Consider the following 16,950-nt stretch of genomic DNA (forward strand, 5'->3'; position numbering starts at 1 on the left):
CAGGAAATCCATGGGGCTGATTCAACCAAATGGGGAGATGCCGGCGTTGGACTGGGGTGAGCACAGTAAGAAGTCTTACAACACCAGGTTAAAGTCCAACAGGTTTGAATCCCAAAGCCTCAGGTACCTTGGGAATCTACACATTAGAGTGAGACTAACTGTCTCGCTCTAATATGCAGATTCGCCAAAAAGTGATTTCCCCCCCACAATGGGCGGGATTTACATCGCAACGTCTCGCGAGTTCGTGTTGAATCTTGTGAGGCATTGTGAGCCGGATAGATCCCGGGAGCGGGGTCTCCTGGCTTTTATCGGCCATGCTGCACCACGCAGTGGTGCTTATCCAGCGCAGTGTGACCATTGGATCGCGCCCATTATCTCTTTTAAATTTCCTAGTTTATTAGTTCCTCTGGAGGTAGTATGTTCCCTTGTTCTACAGTACTGAGTTAACTTATGTCTTAAGTATATTTGTGCTGCGTTAACTCATCATGTGGGTGAAACGCAATTTTGGTGGGAACACTGGTAGCAAATTGACCGCCCTTTACACACAGTGGCCAATTTCTCTCCGCACAAAGTAACATTTCCATCCCCTTGAGAACACAGCTAGATTATTTAAATCCATGTACAATGGTGTTATTCTCGAGTGATGTTTACAAAATAACTGGCAATTAACAACTTTCAGAGATTTATTTCCTACCTTACAGAGACATAACGTGCATGGATCTTTCTGCCAATGTTCATCTTCACGTCTTATATGCCCATCCTTGTCAATGCAGCCTGTTAATTTCAAGTGAGCTTCAAGCTTTTCTATCTGTATTATTTATTTTGAAAAAAGGTGATGTTTAAGGTTGACAACAAACATTTTGCTTTTTGTCTTGAATTTTCCCATATGAATGATTTTTAGAAGCACAAATTTTTTGGTTTCACCCCATCGTCAACGCAGAGATTAACACTGGGATTTTGCAGCCTCGTGGTGGCGGAACCGGTCTGGGAGATTCGGTGGCCCAGCCAAATGTCCACCGACTTTCAGGGGGACCAGACAATCCCGGTGGCGGGTGGGGCTAGGAAATCCCACCCTAAGTTATCATTCCAAGAACCTAGGATTATTCTCTCCGCCTATGGGGAGGCACTGTAGCACAGCGGTTAGCACTGTTGCTTCACAGTGCCAGAGGCCCGGGTTCGATTCCCGGCTTGGGTCACTGTCAGTGCACAGTCTGCACATTCTCCCCGTGTCTGCGTGGGTTTCCTCTGGGTCCTCCGGTTTCCTCCCACAGTCCAAAGATGTGCAGGTTAGGTGGATTGGTCACGCTAAATTGTCCTGTAGTGTTCAAAATGTTAGGTGGGGTTGCTGGGTTACGGGGTTGGAGGGTGGAGGTTTGGGCATTCTTTCAGGGGCTGGTGTAAGCTCGATGGGCTGAATGAGCTCCTTCTGCACTGTAAATTCTATGATTCATCGTTATTGCAAATTAGACTGGCTCAATCAGGCAAAAACCGAAGGTTCTGAACCTGGGAACTTCCTGATCTGTATAGCTAGCTACGTTCAGCATCACATTAAAAATAAAGTTGCCATAGTCCCAGATGACCAGAGGCTGCTTTCCCCTATGAGGGGGAGAGCTGACTGGCGGTGATTTAACCCGAGGATCGCCACATCTCAGGCAAGGGCACGGTTGAGAAGGTGGGTCCTTCATGAATAACTTCAGCCGATATGGGGATTGAACCCACACTGCCGGCCTTACACAAACCAGCTGTCCAGCCTACTGAGCTAAACCGGCCCCCATTATGGCATCACATTACGGCTGTGTGTATGCATTGATGGAAGGAAACTCAATTTGAGCTTAAAATGAAAACACCATGGGCGGGGTTCTTTGGAAACCGGCGGGGCGGGCAACTCTGGCGCGAAGGAGTGGCGTGAACCACTCCACCGTCGGGCCGCCCCGAAGGTGCGGAATCCTCCGCACCTTCAGGGGCTAGGCCAGCGCCGGAGTGGTTTGCGCTGTGCCGGCTGGCATGGAAGGGGCTTTGCGCCATGCCAACTGGCGCCGAAGGGCCTCCGCCGGTTGGCGCGAGTTGGCGCATGCGCGGGAGTGCCAGCGTGTGCTGGTGTCATCCCAGCTCATGGGCAGGGGGGGGGTTAATCTCCGCGCCGGCCATAGCGGACCGTTACATCAGCCGGCGTGGAGGAATAGAGTGCCCCCACGGCACAGGCCCGCCGGCGGATCGGTGGGCTCCGATCATGGGCCAGGCCACCATGGGGGCACCGCCCGGGGCCAGATCCCCCCGCGGACCCCAGAGGCCGCCCACGGAGCCAGGTCCCGTCGGTAAGTATCTGTCGTAACATACGCCGGTGGGACCGGCCGAAAACTGGTGGCCACTCGGCCCATCGCGGGCTGGAGAATCGCTGGGGGGGGCGCTGTTAGTGGCCGCCGACCGGCACGGCGCGATTCCCGCCGGCTGCCGAATTCTCCGGCGCCGGCGATTTGGTGGGGGCGGGAATCGCGCCGCCCCCCGCCATTTCTCCGACCCGGCGGGGGGTCGGAGAATCCCGCCCCATACTTTTCAACGTAAATGTTGATATTATTGAAATGCAAATAAAATTGAATGCACAGTACTGTGCAGGTACTCCAAAACCCCACCCTACTCTAGAATGGGATATGATGAGTAGAGGTCTTCTTGAAGAGTCACTTAAGAGTTGTGTAATTGTCAGGTATATGTAGGGAATAAAGGAGCATAAAAGACCAGTGTGAAACAGCTGAGTGTTCCCTTATAGTTACTGCGGGTTAAATACCTTTCTGTGCTGCAGGCACACTCATTTAATTCTAGTGACTTCAGTTACGTACATTTGAAATAAAAAACAGAAGAATGACTGCAACTGTAGCACAACAAGCTGTAGCTTGCTGCTTTGAGAGAAGTCAGAACAAGTTTAAAGTATAGGTGAGGGTGTGTATTCCATGAAGTAATGTGGTCCTAATGTAAAGATTCTGGGTAAACTTTGAAAGTACCGGAACATAGTTTGTGTTTGAAATCAACTTGGCAGAGGAAAGCAGGTACACATAGGCAATTAACATAATGGACAGGAGTTTCCATTTTGGGCGTCATTGGCAATTCAGTTGCAAATTGTGCTCAAAGTTACAAGTTTTGAGAAGAGCCTTGTTCTGAAGTTTCTGCTGAAAGTTTACCGAATGTAAAGTCTGCCATGAATAGAATGTAATTTACGGAATATATTTTTGCACTGTTTCAATATTCCTCTCTATATTTGAGAGTGGTAACCTGGTGCAGCTTGATAAATACAGCTGAAAATGGGGTGATCACAAAACTTAAAACATTTTAACTCCAGTGTCTAATCCACCACCTTTAAGTAACCCGTGACGGAAAATGACTTAAAAAAAAGACTATACAAAACTGTTTACTGGACACATTCGTCAATTTCTTAGTAAGTTGAAAGAAAAAATAATAATACTTTAATGACATGCCTATAGATGTGCCTAAGATGTGCTTAATTTTAAGAGCCTCCTCAAAGATCCACAAACAGACGCAATTAGCAGAAACTTTCAATGGTGATTATGTGATCTGGGAGGTTGCCAGTTTTGTGGGCGTGGTCAGTTTCTTATGCAATGTTATTTAATCCAGTGTAAAAATATCATCAAAAATCAATTAGCACTAGATGGAATTCGCACTTGAAATTCCTGAACTTTTGCACTGCTTTGGTCAATTTGTGGTGAATTGCGCTGGAGAAACCATCATAACCTGGTGTAAACGCCAATGTTCTTTTGCCTCCATTTCATTCCAGTACAGACTATTGCTAAAACAGTCTTACTCTCTATTGATTTAATGTTCTTAAATTGAGTGCTACAACTTCAACTAATTTATGACACATATAGATACAACTAAATCAGTATTCTCATTCAGAAGTGTCTACAAGTTGCTGGAAATGGGGGAAACATAACTGGTGAGTAAAGTACATTCTGCCAGGGTTCCCGTTAAGGGAAATTGTGGAGCGTTTCAAATACGACGTTTCACAAGATGATTATGTTTTGAACTGTCTCTTTACTTCAAGGTAAAATAGAGTATTGGTGTTATGCTCATCCATGTAAAGTAGTGCTTTATAACTTTAAAATATTAATAAGGGTTATCTTTTCTGAGTTTTGAGTATTGATGGCTTGATTGAAACCCTTTAAGATCCTAAGGGTAGTGACTCTTTGGCATGCCCTTCCGCAAAAGGCAGTGGAATCAGTCTTTGAATATTTTTAAGGCGAGGTAGATAGATTCTTGATTAACAAGGGGATGAAAAGTTATCAGGGATAGATGAGAGGTTGTAATCAGATCAGCCGTGATCTTATTGAATGACAGAGTAGGCTCGAAGAGCTGGGTGTCCTACTCCTGATCTGTATGTTCGTAAGCACAAGATAATGTTTAGCTACTGTTGCTTTTAGTTTGCTTGTTGCAGTAGAAGTTTTAAAACTTGAAATCAGGCAAATTCCTTTCAGTCAGTAACTGAAAATCCAAACATTTTAAAAAAAAGTTATCAGTTTTTACAGGGATTGTAATGGGAGGCAGAGCAGGGGAGCTTCATGGTGAGTTATTATGCTCTACCTGTTAGTGCTTGGTGCTGATTTGTGGTATCAAAATATCGCTCACTTTGGCAATCAACAAAAATAATTTATAAGCTAAATGGTTGGTGTAATATAAAGTGCAAATAAATAAGAAGCTACCTTTAATGTGCAACATAGCTTCAGATCTTAACGAGTAATACCCAAACAATAATATAGTTTACCGAATATCTGAAAAATTCCTACCTTTCTCCTCAGGTTTCCCAATTCAGCTGCACAGTTGTCGAGCTGTTTGGAGGAGTTGGAAACCTTTTCCTGAACTTCCCCATCTCTAAAGGAAATGACCATATAAAAATATCTCTAAACGCTGAAAACGTATCAGAAGCATAATACAAATAAGAAAAATTGGACCCAATGCCAACTGAATATCAAATAATATTGCACAATTTATATATTTTACAACTGTATTGTGAAATGGAATGGTACGCACCTTAAGCAATCTTGTTCCTAATCAATTACACACATTTATACTGCATGGCCACTATAGTCTAGTGTTGGTGTTGTTGTAGATCAAATTTAATGGTTTTATACAGCAATTCTCTATTGACTATTTTAGTGGAGGGATTAACTCCTTTGAAATAAGATCAGTCTTTGCATTAAATTGCACAGGAATATGAACATGGATCTACTAATATCTGACTTTTTTCTCCAATATCCTAACAAATCCGCTTTGTGATCTTTCCTCAGATGAATGCTGTGTTCAGTCTGTTTCTCTTTTAACGGCCAGATTTGAACCCATGATTCCTTTCATTACTGCTGCTTTCAAAATCAGTTTCACCTTTCAGGAGCTGGGTTAATTTGGAACAGCTATGTCAAGATGATCTCAATGAAGTGGAGTATTCTGCAGCTGAGCTTAAATGCACCCAAATGCATTTTAAATTTCATTTCACTTGTGTTAAATGACGACGGTTAGCACTGTTATCTCACGGAGCTGAGGACCCGGGTTTGATACCGGCCCCAGGTCACTGTCTGTGTGGAGTTTGCATATTTTTCCCGTGTGTGCATGGGACCCCCACAACCCAAAGATGTGCAGGGTAGGTGGATTGTCTACGCCACTTAATTGGAAAAATATAAAAACAAATGACGAGATAGTTTTATTTCATTGCCTAGCAGGGTTGTGGAACTTGAAATCTACTTCCACTGCACAAGCACTGGCACTCACAATTAACTCCCCAACACAATACCAGCCAGCATTGGTACCATTATACAATGTATTTCGTAATTTGTGGGATCTGAAAATTCTGCCAAGCTTCAATCATTTTTCTCATCTTTTTCAATGCTATAATAAAAAAGATGAGGATGAGACCATTTCTGTTATGGGGAATAAAGTCTGTTTCTTCTTTAAAGTAGAAAAACAACTAACATTAAAAATTAAAGGATACAATTAGTCTGACAAAAAAGTTGAAGAAACAGGCAATGGTACAAAAAGCAACAGTATTAAGTTTGTCTTTATACATTCTTGGGATGGTGACATCACTGGATAGGCCAGCATTTATCACCCATCCCTAATTGTACTTGAGAAGGTGGTGTTTGAGCTGACCTCTTGAACCGCTGTACTCAGTGTAGTGTCGGTCAGGGTGTTTCAAACTGCGGGTTGCAACCCATGGGTGGGTCACAGGCGGGCGTCGGCAGGGCCGCGGAGCGATCGATCTCGGCTTCCCTGATCGCGGGAGAAGCGCCCAACGACCGTGAAAGGCTTTTAAGAATGCCAGCTGCGACCAGCTTTTAAGATGAGAATGCCGGCCATGACCGGCCTTTAAGTACGAATATTGCAGTCTTCCTGCTAGAAGCGGCAACAGAGAGCAGGTCATGCACCCAGGTAGCATTGTGGATAGCACAATTGCTTCACAGCTCCAGGGTCCCAGATTCGATTCCGGCTTGGGTCACTGTCTGTGCGGAGTCTGCACATCCTCCCCGTGTGTGCGTGGGTTTCCTCCGGGTGCTCCGGTTTCCTCCCACAGTCCAAAGATGTGCATGTTAGGTGGATTGGTCATGATAAATTGCCCTTCGTGTTGGGTGAGGTTCCTGGGTTTTGGGGATAGGGTGGAGGTGTTGACCTTGGGTGGGGTGCTCTTTCCAAGAGCCGGTGCAGACTCGACGGGCCGAATGGCCTCCTTCTGCACTGTAAATTCTATGATAATCACACACCCTTTACTTTGGGTGCAAAATCATAGATGAGAGATTCCTCCATTTTGTAGCTGCCAGCACTAGGACTGTGAAGAACTGGATCATTTTGTTATAAGGAGGAAAGGACCAGAAACACAAACAGGCCAGGATCTCGCAACTGAATCTGCTGGAGAGAACTGCTCAGGAAAATCTCGGCTGGACAAAACAGTGTGAGCTGTATACAAAGCTCCAGGGTCTCTGGTGACTAACCCATTAAGAATAAAGTGAAATTGGGTACAAAGCAGTATAAAGATTATTTCTTGAGGCATGGCTTTGTTAATTGTGCCAGTGCAAATCAAGATGCAAAGTACATGTGTGTTACATGCAGGGAAGTACTGGCAAATGAGAGTTGGATGCTAACTATGTCGTACCTTGCTTACATCTTCTAAATTCTAAATGAACTGAACCTCAAAGTTCAAAGGAAGGACGATGATTGCTTTTCGCACTGTGAAGAAATAAATGCTTTACAAAAGTCTTTGAAACTTGGCAAGATTTTTCTACCATTATTTGTCCTCAACCTGTCCCCCTTTCACTTGTTCAAAACCTATTACATACGATCATAACTCCCATGAGGAAATCTTTATTGTACTCCCCGTGGGAATCGACAACCTGGGGCTCATTATGAGCGAAGGTTAAAAGCAGGCACAGATCAGGGCCTGGTGTAATAAGCCTTCCCAGCTAGGATTGCACTGGAAGTGAAATGCTGTGCTATGCAGACCATTGTAAATACTGGTAAATAAATCTACTTTACGTTGTCAGCCTCCTCTGCATCATCATACATACCTAACCTTTCCCAGTTATGATGAAAGGCCACTGACCTTAAAATATGGGTGGGATTTAATGGGCCTGATGAGGATTGTGTGCACCAGTTGGGAGAAAGAGAAGGCCCAACGGAATTATTATCCACCAGATATTAACTGGCTACCGTCAGACCTTCCCCAAGATTGTGGACCACAGGGACAGAAAACATGGCTGCCGAGAACTGACAGCCAATCAGAGGACGGAAACTCTTCAATGCCATCAATGCCAAAGGTGAGGGAGGGTGTAATGGGGGTGGCCCCAGGAAGTCGGGTCGGAGGAACAGAGAGGTAGCTTTATGCACCACTTCTTCCTGAAGCTGTCTTCGATCAGGCACAGAGAAAGGAGCACTCCCCCATCCCCAACCTCCACCACACTTATCTCACCTACAAGCAAACTTGACGAGGTGTTGCTGGGTGGCCTTCAGAAGGTAGGGGAGAGCTGTGCAGGAGCTACCATTTAATTCCAGAGCCACCATTAAATTGCACTAGAGTCATATAATCATGGAAGTAGGGATAATTGGCATCAATTGGCTAATTAATGAGCTTATTTGATATCCTAGGGTTCATGCATAAGACCTTTCCCAACCCTAACTTAATTAGGAACAGTTTTCCTGACAATGGGAATCCTATGTGGGTACTATCGCCCAATTCTTCCAGCCCCGGCCCCGCCCACCATGTTTGTTCCAGTGAGCTGCATTAAATTCTGCTTTTAACTCTCGCTGGGCCAGGCCTGATGAGCATTTTCTGTTCTTATTTCAGATCGCCGCCTTTTGTTGTTATCACTAAAAGTCCTGACAGGTTAACAAGACCATTTAACACAAAACCCTCCATTTCTGGAAGGATAGAACTGAAAAGCAGCAAAGTTATGTTAAGATTATAAAGAACCTTGGTCAGACCACACTTTAAAAAAAAAGTATAAAGATGGCTCTGGGGAAAGCAGGAAAATATGGATTTTAAGAATTATATCAAAATTGAGAGTTTATAACAATCAGGTAAAGCTGCAGAGCACCACTTTCCACTAGAAAAGAGAAGTTAACCTGCTAAAGGTCGTTTAGATTATGAAAAGGTTTCATGGAGTCGATGTAAAATAAACATTTCCACTTGGTGGGAGACCAAAACTAGTGTCATGTGAGAGTACCTTTAAGAAATGGGTGTTTATTACTGCAGCGATGTCAGAGAGTGAGTGGAGCTGGGCTGTCTGTCAGCTTTTTACTTTTGCTTTAGGCTTTTTGCTGCAGGGTGGGTTTGGTTTCACTTTAGTTTTGGAGAAGCTGCAATCACAGCAGGATGTGTGTGAATCTCTGCAAGCTTATGAATGTCCATTTGCTGATTTCAACGTGGTAACTGTTCTCAGTAGTGAAGTTAAACCTGAGGTGCTTCTGTTGAAGGTTTTGTTTTAAGTCTTATAGATGTTAAAAGGAAAGCTCAAGGATTACTTAATGTTGTATTCTTTGGGGGTTGTGTTTGAATTGATGGTTGCTAAGATGATCACTGTATGTTTTAAAAAGGGTAACTTGAGTTTATAGAATGAACATTGTTTTGCTTTAAAAAAATCCGTTTCCATTTCTGCTCTACCACACCTGTAGAGTGGGTCGTGTGCTCCCCATACCACAATCTATTAAAAGTTGTGGGTCAGGTGAACTCCATGATACACTTTGGGGTTCTCTAAAATCTGGCCCATAACACTAGCGCCCATAAATATAAGATCAAATTGAAAAGGAATTCAAGAGAAATGCCTTTAACCAGAACGTTATTAGGATGTGGAACTTGCTACCATAAGGGGTAGTTCGGGCACTCAGGGAAAACTAGATAATTGCGTGAGGGCAAAAGGAGTAGAAAGGCATTCTGACAGAGTTAGATAAAAAGGGGTGGAAGGAGACTGGTGTGGAGCCTAAATACTGACATGGGCCAGTTAAGCCAGGTGACCGGTTTCTGTGCTGTAAATTCAATGTAACCAATATGATAAATAGCGTCAGATTCTGCCCTGTTCTGGGACCAGGCACACTGAAAAACACGACTGCGAACATTATCTAACAGTCACGGTCGCTGAATTAGATAGGTGTTGTGATGAATGGTTACTGTATTACTGTACCCTTATCATCATGTAAGGTGATATCACCTTTAAGACAGGGCTTGGAACCCTGGGGGACTCCGCCTCCAGCTCCGCCCACCTGGGAGTCGTATATATGGGGCCGCCTTGTGGGCGGCACCCAGTTAGCACCCGTCTCAATACCAGGCTAGTTCGAAGCTTATTAAAGCCTTCTTTACCGTTTACTCTTTAAGCGTCGTTATTGAGGGTACAACAATTTAATAAGCTAAACTACATCAGGATGAACGCAGGCCTAAAACCAGAGAAGCTCAATCTGGAAGCAAACCGGAGGCAAAATAAATTTTTAAATACTGGCTCCTCAGAGACTCCCATCCTGGGGCTATGCAAGCTGTGCCTACTCCACGCCCGGTTGAGTCACAGAATTTCCGCCACGCTCGAAAAGGCGACTACCAATGAAGAGGCGGTCGAGTTACTACGCAAGCGGTTCGTCAAACCCATCAACGAGGTACATGCCCGGCACCTGCTCTCTACCTGCCGGCAGCGCTCGGGGGAATCGCTAGACGGATTTGTAGAAAAACTCACCGCGCTTGCCAGGGACTGTGACCATCAGGATGTGACAGGGGAAATCCATATGAACCTGCACAGCAGAGACGCTTTCATGTCCGGCATCCGCTCGATCTACATCCGGCAGCGGCTACTCGGAAACGGAGCAAGAGAGCTCCAGGACACGCTAACGCTCGCTTCCTCGCTGGAAGTGGCCCGACATAATTTGGGCACGTACCCCGCGAGCCCCCTCGGACTTCCTCAGACTCGGCCACGTTATGGGCCTGCGCCGCGCGGCGACCCCCTCAGACTGGGGGCACACCGTACTACTTCTGTGGGCAGGGCCAGCATCCACGCCCACGTTGCCCAGCCCGTTCCGCCATCTGCAGCGACTGCGGGAAGAAGGGGCATTTTGCGAGGGTCTGCCTGGCCAGGCCCAAGGGCCAGAAACACAAAGAACAACAGGCCCGAAAATCAGGTTCACAGGCCCGCAGGCCTCGCAATGCGGCTGCGCATCGACCCGACACGCCCCCTTCTGACGCATCACCCGCCTCGTGCGATTCATGGGGGCGGCCATCTTGTCATCAACCATCTTCTCGACCCGACACATGCGACCGACGGCGGCGGCCATTTTACGAATCCAACTCGGACTGAGGACATGGACTACCCGCGATTGGGAGCGATCACCCTCGACCAAACGCAGTCAAAACATCTGCAGAACTCGATGATGAAGGTCCAGGTCAATGGGCGCGACACTCCATGCCTCTTCAACTCCGGGAACATGGAGAGCTTTATTCATCCAGAAACGATAAGGCGCTGCTCCTTGCGCACCCATCCCACGTCCCAAATCATAGCCCTCGCATCTGGGTCCCACTCGGTACAAATCAAGGGGTAATGTATCACGGATCTCTCGATCCAGTGCGCCGAATACACTTGTTTCAAACTGATATCCTCCCTCACCTCTGCGCCCCCCTGCTGCTCGGACTGGATTTCCAGTGCAGCCACCGAAGCCTGACACTGAAGTTCGGCGGATCCTTGCCCCCCCCTCACGGTATGCAGCCTTGCGGCACTGAAAGTCGCACCCCCCTCTCTATTCGCGAACCTCACTCCCGACTGTAAGCCCGTCGCCACCAGGAGCCGGCGGTACAGTGCCCAAGACATGACTTTTATCAAGTCAGAGGTCCAGCGTTTACTGGGAGAGGGGGTCATTGAGGCTAGCAACATCCCCTTGAGAGCACAAGTGGTGGTAGTCCGGTCCGGGAAAAAGAAACAGATGGTCGTGGATTATAGCCAAACCATAAACCGCTTCACGCAGCTCGATGCGTACCCACTCCAGCGCATAGCAGAAATGGTAAATCGGATCGCCCAATACTGAGTATTTTCCACGGTCGATCTCAAATCCGCCTACCAGCTCCCCATCCGACCGAAAGACCGCCCTTATACTGCCTTCGAAGCAGCCGGCCGGCTCTTCCACTTCCTCAGGGTCACTTTCGGCGTCACAAATGGGGTCTCCGTCTTCCAAAGGGCGATGGACCAGTACGGTTTGCGGGCTACATACCCGTACCTGGACAATGTCACCATCTGCGGCCATGACCAGCAGGATCATGACGCGAACCTCGAAAAGTTCCTCCAGACCGCCCGAGCCCTCAACCTGACCTATAACGAGGAAAAATGCGTTTTCCATACAACCCGGCTAGCCATCCTCGGCTATGTCATGGAAAACCGGATCCTAGGTCCCGATCCCGACTGCATGCCCCCTAAAGGAACTCCCCCTCAGCCTCAAGGCCCTCAAACGGTGCTTGGGGCTCTTCTCCTATTACGCCCAGTGGGTCCCCAAATATGCAAAGCCCGCCCACTCATAAAGACCACGATATTTCCCCCATCGGCTCAGGCTCAATCGACCTTCAACCGCATCAAGGCCGACATCACCAAGGCCGCTATGCGTGCGGTGGACGAAACTATCCCCTTCCAGGTAGAGAGCGATGCATCAGACATCGCCCTGGCTGCTACCCTCAACCAGGTAGGCAGACCAGTAGCGTTCTTCTGCGGACCCTCACCGCCTCCGGGATTCGGCACACTGCAGTCGAGAAGGAGGCACAAGCCATTCTGGAGCTGTACGGCACTGGAGGCATTACCTAGCCAGTAGGAGGTTCACCCTCATCACCGACCAACAGTCGGTCGCCTTTATGTTCGATAACGCACAAAGGGGCAAAATAAAAAACGATAAAATTTTGAGGTGGAGGATCGAACTCTCCACCTACACGTACGATATCAAGTATCGTCCAGGGGGGCTCGTTGAGCCCCCAGATGCCCTGTCCCGCGGCATGTGCGCCAACGCGCAGGAGGACCGCCTGCAAGCCATCCATAATGACCTCTGTCACCCGGGGGTTACCCAGCTCGTCCACTTTATCAAGTCTCGCAACCTACCTTACTCAACCAAGGAGGTCAAGGCCATGACCAGGGCCTGCCAGATCTGTGCGGAGTGCAAACCGCACTTCTACTGGCCAGTCAAGGCTCGGCTCATGAAGGCCTCGGGGCCCTTTGAGCGACTAAGCGTGGACTTCAAGGGCCCCCTCCCGTCCACCAACCGCAATGCCTATTTCCTCACCGCTATCGATGAGTTCTCCCGGTTCCCATTCGCCATCCCCTGCCCCGACATGACCTCAGCCACCTTGATAAAGGCACTGCACAGCATCTTCACCCTGTTTGGTTTCCCGCTTATATCCACAGCGACCGGGGTACATCGTTCATGAGCGATGAACTGCGTCAGTATCTGCTCAGCAAAGGCATCGCCTCGAGCAGAACGACCAGTTATAACCCGCGGGGAAACGGGCAGGTGGAGAGGGAGAACGCGACAGTTTGGAAGGCTGTCCTTCTGGCCCTATGGTCGAGAAGTCTCCCAACTACCCGCTGGCAGGAGGTCCTATCCGACGCCCTACACTCCATTAGGTCGCTCCTCTGAATGGCCTCGAATGAGACCCCTCACAACCGATTGTTTGTCTTCCCCAGGAAGTCTACCTCCGGGGTGTCGCTTCCACCTTGGCTGATGGCTCTGGGACCTGTTCTTCTCCGGAGGCACGCGAGAAGCCATAAAACGGACTCCCTGGTCAAGAAGGTCCGATTACTACACGCAAACCTCAGTTACGCCTACGTCGAGTACCCCGACGGCAGGCAAGATACGGTTTCCCTCCGGGGTCTGGCACCCACTGGTTCCCCCACTACAGACGCCCCCTCCCTGGCAGTTCCCCTGCAGGATCCGGCACCCACTACAACACCCTCTTCCCGGCCCCACTACAACACCCCCTCCCGGCCCCACTCCCCGTTGGTGGGCATCTACCGCACGCGCCCCCCCTCGACATACCCCACCGGCGCCAGCACCGCTACCCCGAGCCCCAATTATTCCCCCTGTAGCCCTATCCCCTACCCCGACCCGGGCCAAGGCTTCGACCACCATGCTCCCGGACGTACCCTCAACTAAGACGCCGCACCACTGCCCGAGCTGAGGAGGTCGATGAGGACGATCAGATTGCCGAAACGAATGGACTTATGATGGCACTTCACCACCGCCGGACTTTTTTTAAAAACAGGGGGTGAATGTGATGAACGGTTACTGTATTACTGTACCCTTATCATCATGTAAGGTGATGCCCCCTTTAAAACCAGGCTTGGAACCTTGGGGGACTCCGACTCCGGCTCTGTCCACCTGGGAGTCGCATATAAGGGGCCGCCTTGTGGGCGGCACCCAGTTAGCACCCGTCTCGGCACCAGGCTAGTTCTTAGCTTATTAAAGCCTTCTTTACCGTTTACTCTCTCGGCGTCGTTATTGAGGGTACAACAGGTGTAAACGTCCAGTGGTGTGGTTCACAAGTCACAAAATCTGGCTGAAGAATAAGACTGGCCCTACTTTATTCTTATACTGCTGACAGATTCTATCTCAGGCATACTGCTCTCAGTTTCATTTTACATGCAAGTTATAATATAATTTGCAACATACATGTCATACATTTTTCAGCTAAGTCAGGCTAGAAAATAGAGGGTGCAGTGGGTTTGGAAGACTCTATTCAGTTAGATTATACCTGTTGCAGGGATATGAATAGCCACGTGTGGTAAAATGGCCAACGGCCTGAATCATAGGCCCAACACAGAATTGGACACTTTAAATTAAACCACAGTCAGAACCACATACAAGCCTGATGAGAAGCCAAACAGGCAAGTTCGAATACACTGATCAGAGTCAGGCAAGCCAGGGCAAGCCTGGATTAGTCCTGTAAACAGGAGATTGGAGATAAATCGGCCCTATTCAGACAGATTGATTATTGGGGCTTGTTCAGATGCAGCCAGACTTTCTGGTACCTTGATTTCCCACCGTTACCTTATTTGGGATAAGGTTATGTGTGGACAACGCACCTGGGGATGGACCCTGGAGGGAGTTCTTGGGTGTCCGGCAGAGTTGAAGTCGGGAACTCCATTAGATATTGTGACCCCCGTCCAGTGACTTAATAGGCTGAGGACCAGAGAAACATCTGGAAAAGCGCGAAGAGGGGGATAAGAAGGGACAATTAGAGAGCCTCCACAGCGAAGACCCGACACGGAGACGATGGATCAGACTCGGCAGTGAATCAGAGACGGGTGGAAGAGGTGTACGAGAACCACCATTGCAGACGAAGGCTCTGAGATGACGGCGACTCAAATGCTTGGACCCTCAGCTCGATCGAGTTCTTCGGCACGGATGGTATTAGAACCTTGGGCAGATAATATTAGGGATAATATGGGAAAGTAACTGTTTTATTGTGCTTGTGAATAAATTTGGGTTGAATGGTGAACCTGAGTCTGTCATTTGTTCACCTCGCAGTAAGGGCACCTGGGGAAAAGGTTTTCATAATAAACTGGTCCAAGTGTCTGATAATTTACAGAAAACACACGGTACAATGTCTCCACAATGCAACATCCATACAAACAAATAGGGGATAAAGTAAGAAGATAAAACCATAGAATATAGCCATCGAATTGCTACAGTGCAGAAGGAGGTAATTCAGCCCATTGAGTCTGCACTGTTCCTCTGAAAGAGTACCCTACCTAGGCCCACTCTCCCACCATATCCCTATAGCCCCACCTGACCTGCACACCTTTAGACACTAAGGGGCAATTTAGCACGGTCAATCCACTTAACCCGCACATCTTTGGACTGTGGGAGGAAACCGGAGCACCCAGAGGAAACCAACGCACTTTGGGGAAGAGTAAATTTAGAGGTCATCAATATAAAATAGTGACCAAGAAATCTAACAAGGATTTCAAAAGGAACTTGTTAACCAAAGAGTGATGGGAATATGGAGCTCGCTACCACAGGAAGTGGCTGAGCGAATGGCCACTTAAGGAGAAGCTAGCTGAACAGATCAGGGAGAAGGGAATAAAGGATTATAGGATAAGGAAGGATATGCGAATGGAGCATAAATGCCAGCATGGACTGGTTGGGCTGAATGGCCTGCTCCTATACTGAATATGTTAAGTAATTCTATGAAAATTAATTGATCTGTATTTCAGTGAGGCAATAAAAAGTTATGAACAAATTGCAGCTAATTTGCTTGTGTCAATGTTTGTGGTCTGACCTGCAACAAGTAACACAGTAATTATTCCGTTTTATTATGCAACATGCTAAACAATGACTTCCATTTAGTTTGAAACCACATTGGCGAATTCACAGTTTGCATGCTCCCATCAGGAAACGGGAATTGGAAGTAGGGCGAAAACACCGTAGTGCCAACTTTCAACACTCCATTCCTTTAGCCTGTAGCTCCAACTGGGAAGGGGAGCATTGCTAAATGTTTCATAGTAATAAATATATCTCAAAACATCAGGATAAATTGAAGGAAAACTGAAAGAAACGATGACGGACCAAGGCCACTGGAAAGTTGTAATGGGGGGAAAGAAGAAATTAAACATAACTAAATGACAATATACAACAAATATGCCTCAATGCAAAGAGCAAGCAATAAAATATTAACATAAATTGAATTGTTTGTTGTAGCTGGCACAAAGTTAATTTAATTACTCACTCACATAGCATTGGCATCATGGTGTGCCCAGAACTGTGGAGCTAAATTCTCTTCCAGAAAGTTTTGGCTCAGAAATAGTTACCTCTCACTTTGTTTGGTCACCCGGTTGTAATTTGCAGACTTGTCTTCTGGGAAACTAAACTCCTCTGAACGCTTGCTGTGGAATCTTTGTGACAGGATATTGAATTGTCCCCGAGTTCTGCAGTCTAGATAAATCAAAACATTACACTGCATTACCATCAGCGCGTAGCAGTGCCAGTTCTGAAAAAGATGATGCCCTTCATTCCCTTCAAGGTTTTTATTCAGGAAAGTCAAAAATCACATCCTTTCAAAGTGCATATTTAATTTAGAGATTCACCCATTTTCCTGACACTTAGGCTGCATCTTCCTCATTGTGACTCAATGCTGTGAAATATTGTTGGCAACTTTGTACATCTGGGGTTTCACTCTGCTCCCGCCAATTCATAAGGAAGACATTTCCCAAATTGTAAATATTTTTCCATTCTTACGTGACCGAAGGCCAGGAGACTGAATCTGGGATTCTCGAACAGGATGCTCAATGTCATATGATTGCAGTTCAAGAGCAACTTTCTTTCTTACCCTCTCCTTTTGTCCGTTTGAAGCCACTCAGCTTCCCACCCAGTGACACTCAACGTTGCTGAGATGCATGACTTGGTACGTAATGAATCTTGCAAACATATGCCTTGTAGTTCTGTGGTAAAGAGTGATTTTAC

At 47.2% G+C, this 16,950-nt stretch overlaps 1 protein-coding gene across 1 annotated transcript in view; it reads right to left on the reverse strand.

The window, feature by feature from the left end:
• The window catches only part of LOC140428455 (peroxidasin homolog), a 323,476-nt gene that overhangs the window by 2,325 nt on the left and 304,201 nt on the right, over nt 1-16,950 (reverse strand). Inside the window, 3 exon segments of the mRNA XM_072514932.1 lie at nt 695-808; nt 4,791-4,875; nt 16,299-16,422. Of these exon segments, the coding sequence (XP_072371033.1) occupies nt 695-808; nt 4,791-4,875; nt 16,299-16,422 (323 nt within the window).

This window comes from Scyliorhinus torazame, chromosome 8 (genome assembly GCF_047496885.1).
Source record: "Scyliorhinus torazame isolate Kashiwa2021f chromosome 8, sScyTor2.1, whole genome shotgun sequence".
In the NCBI taxonomy this organism is placed as follows: domain Eukaryota; kingdom Metazoa; phylum Chordata; class Chondrichthyes; order Carcharhiniformes; family Scyliorhinidae; genus Scyliorhinus; species Scyliorhinus torazame.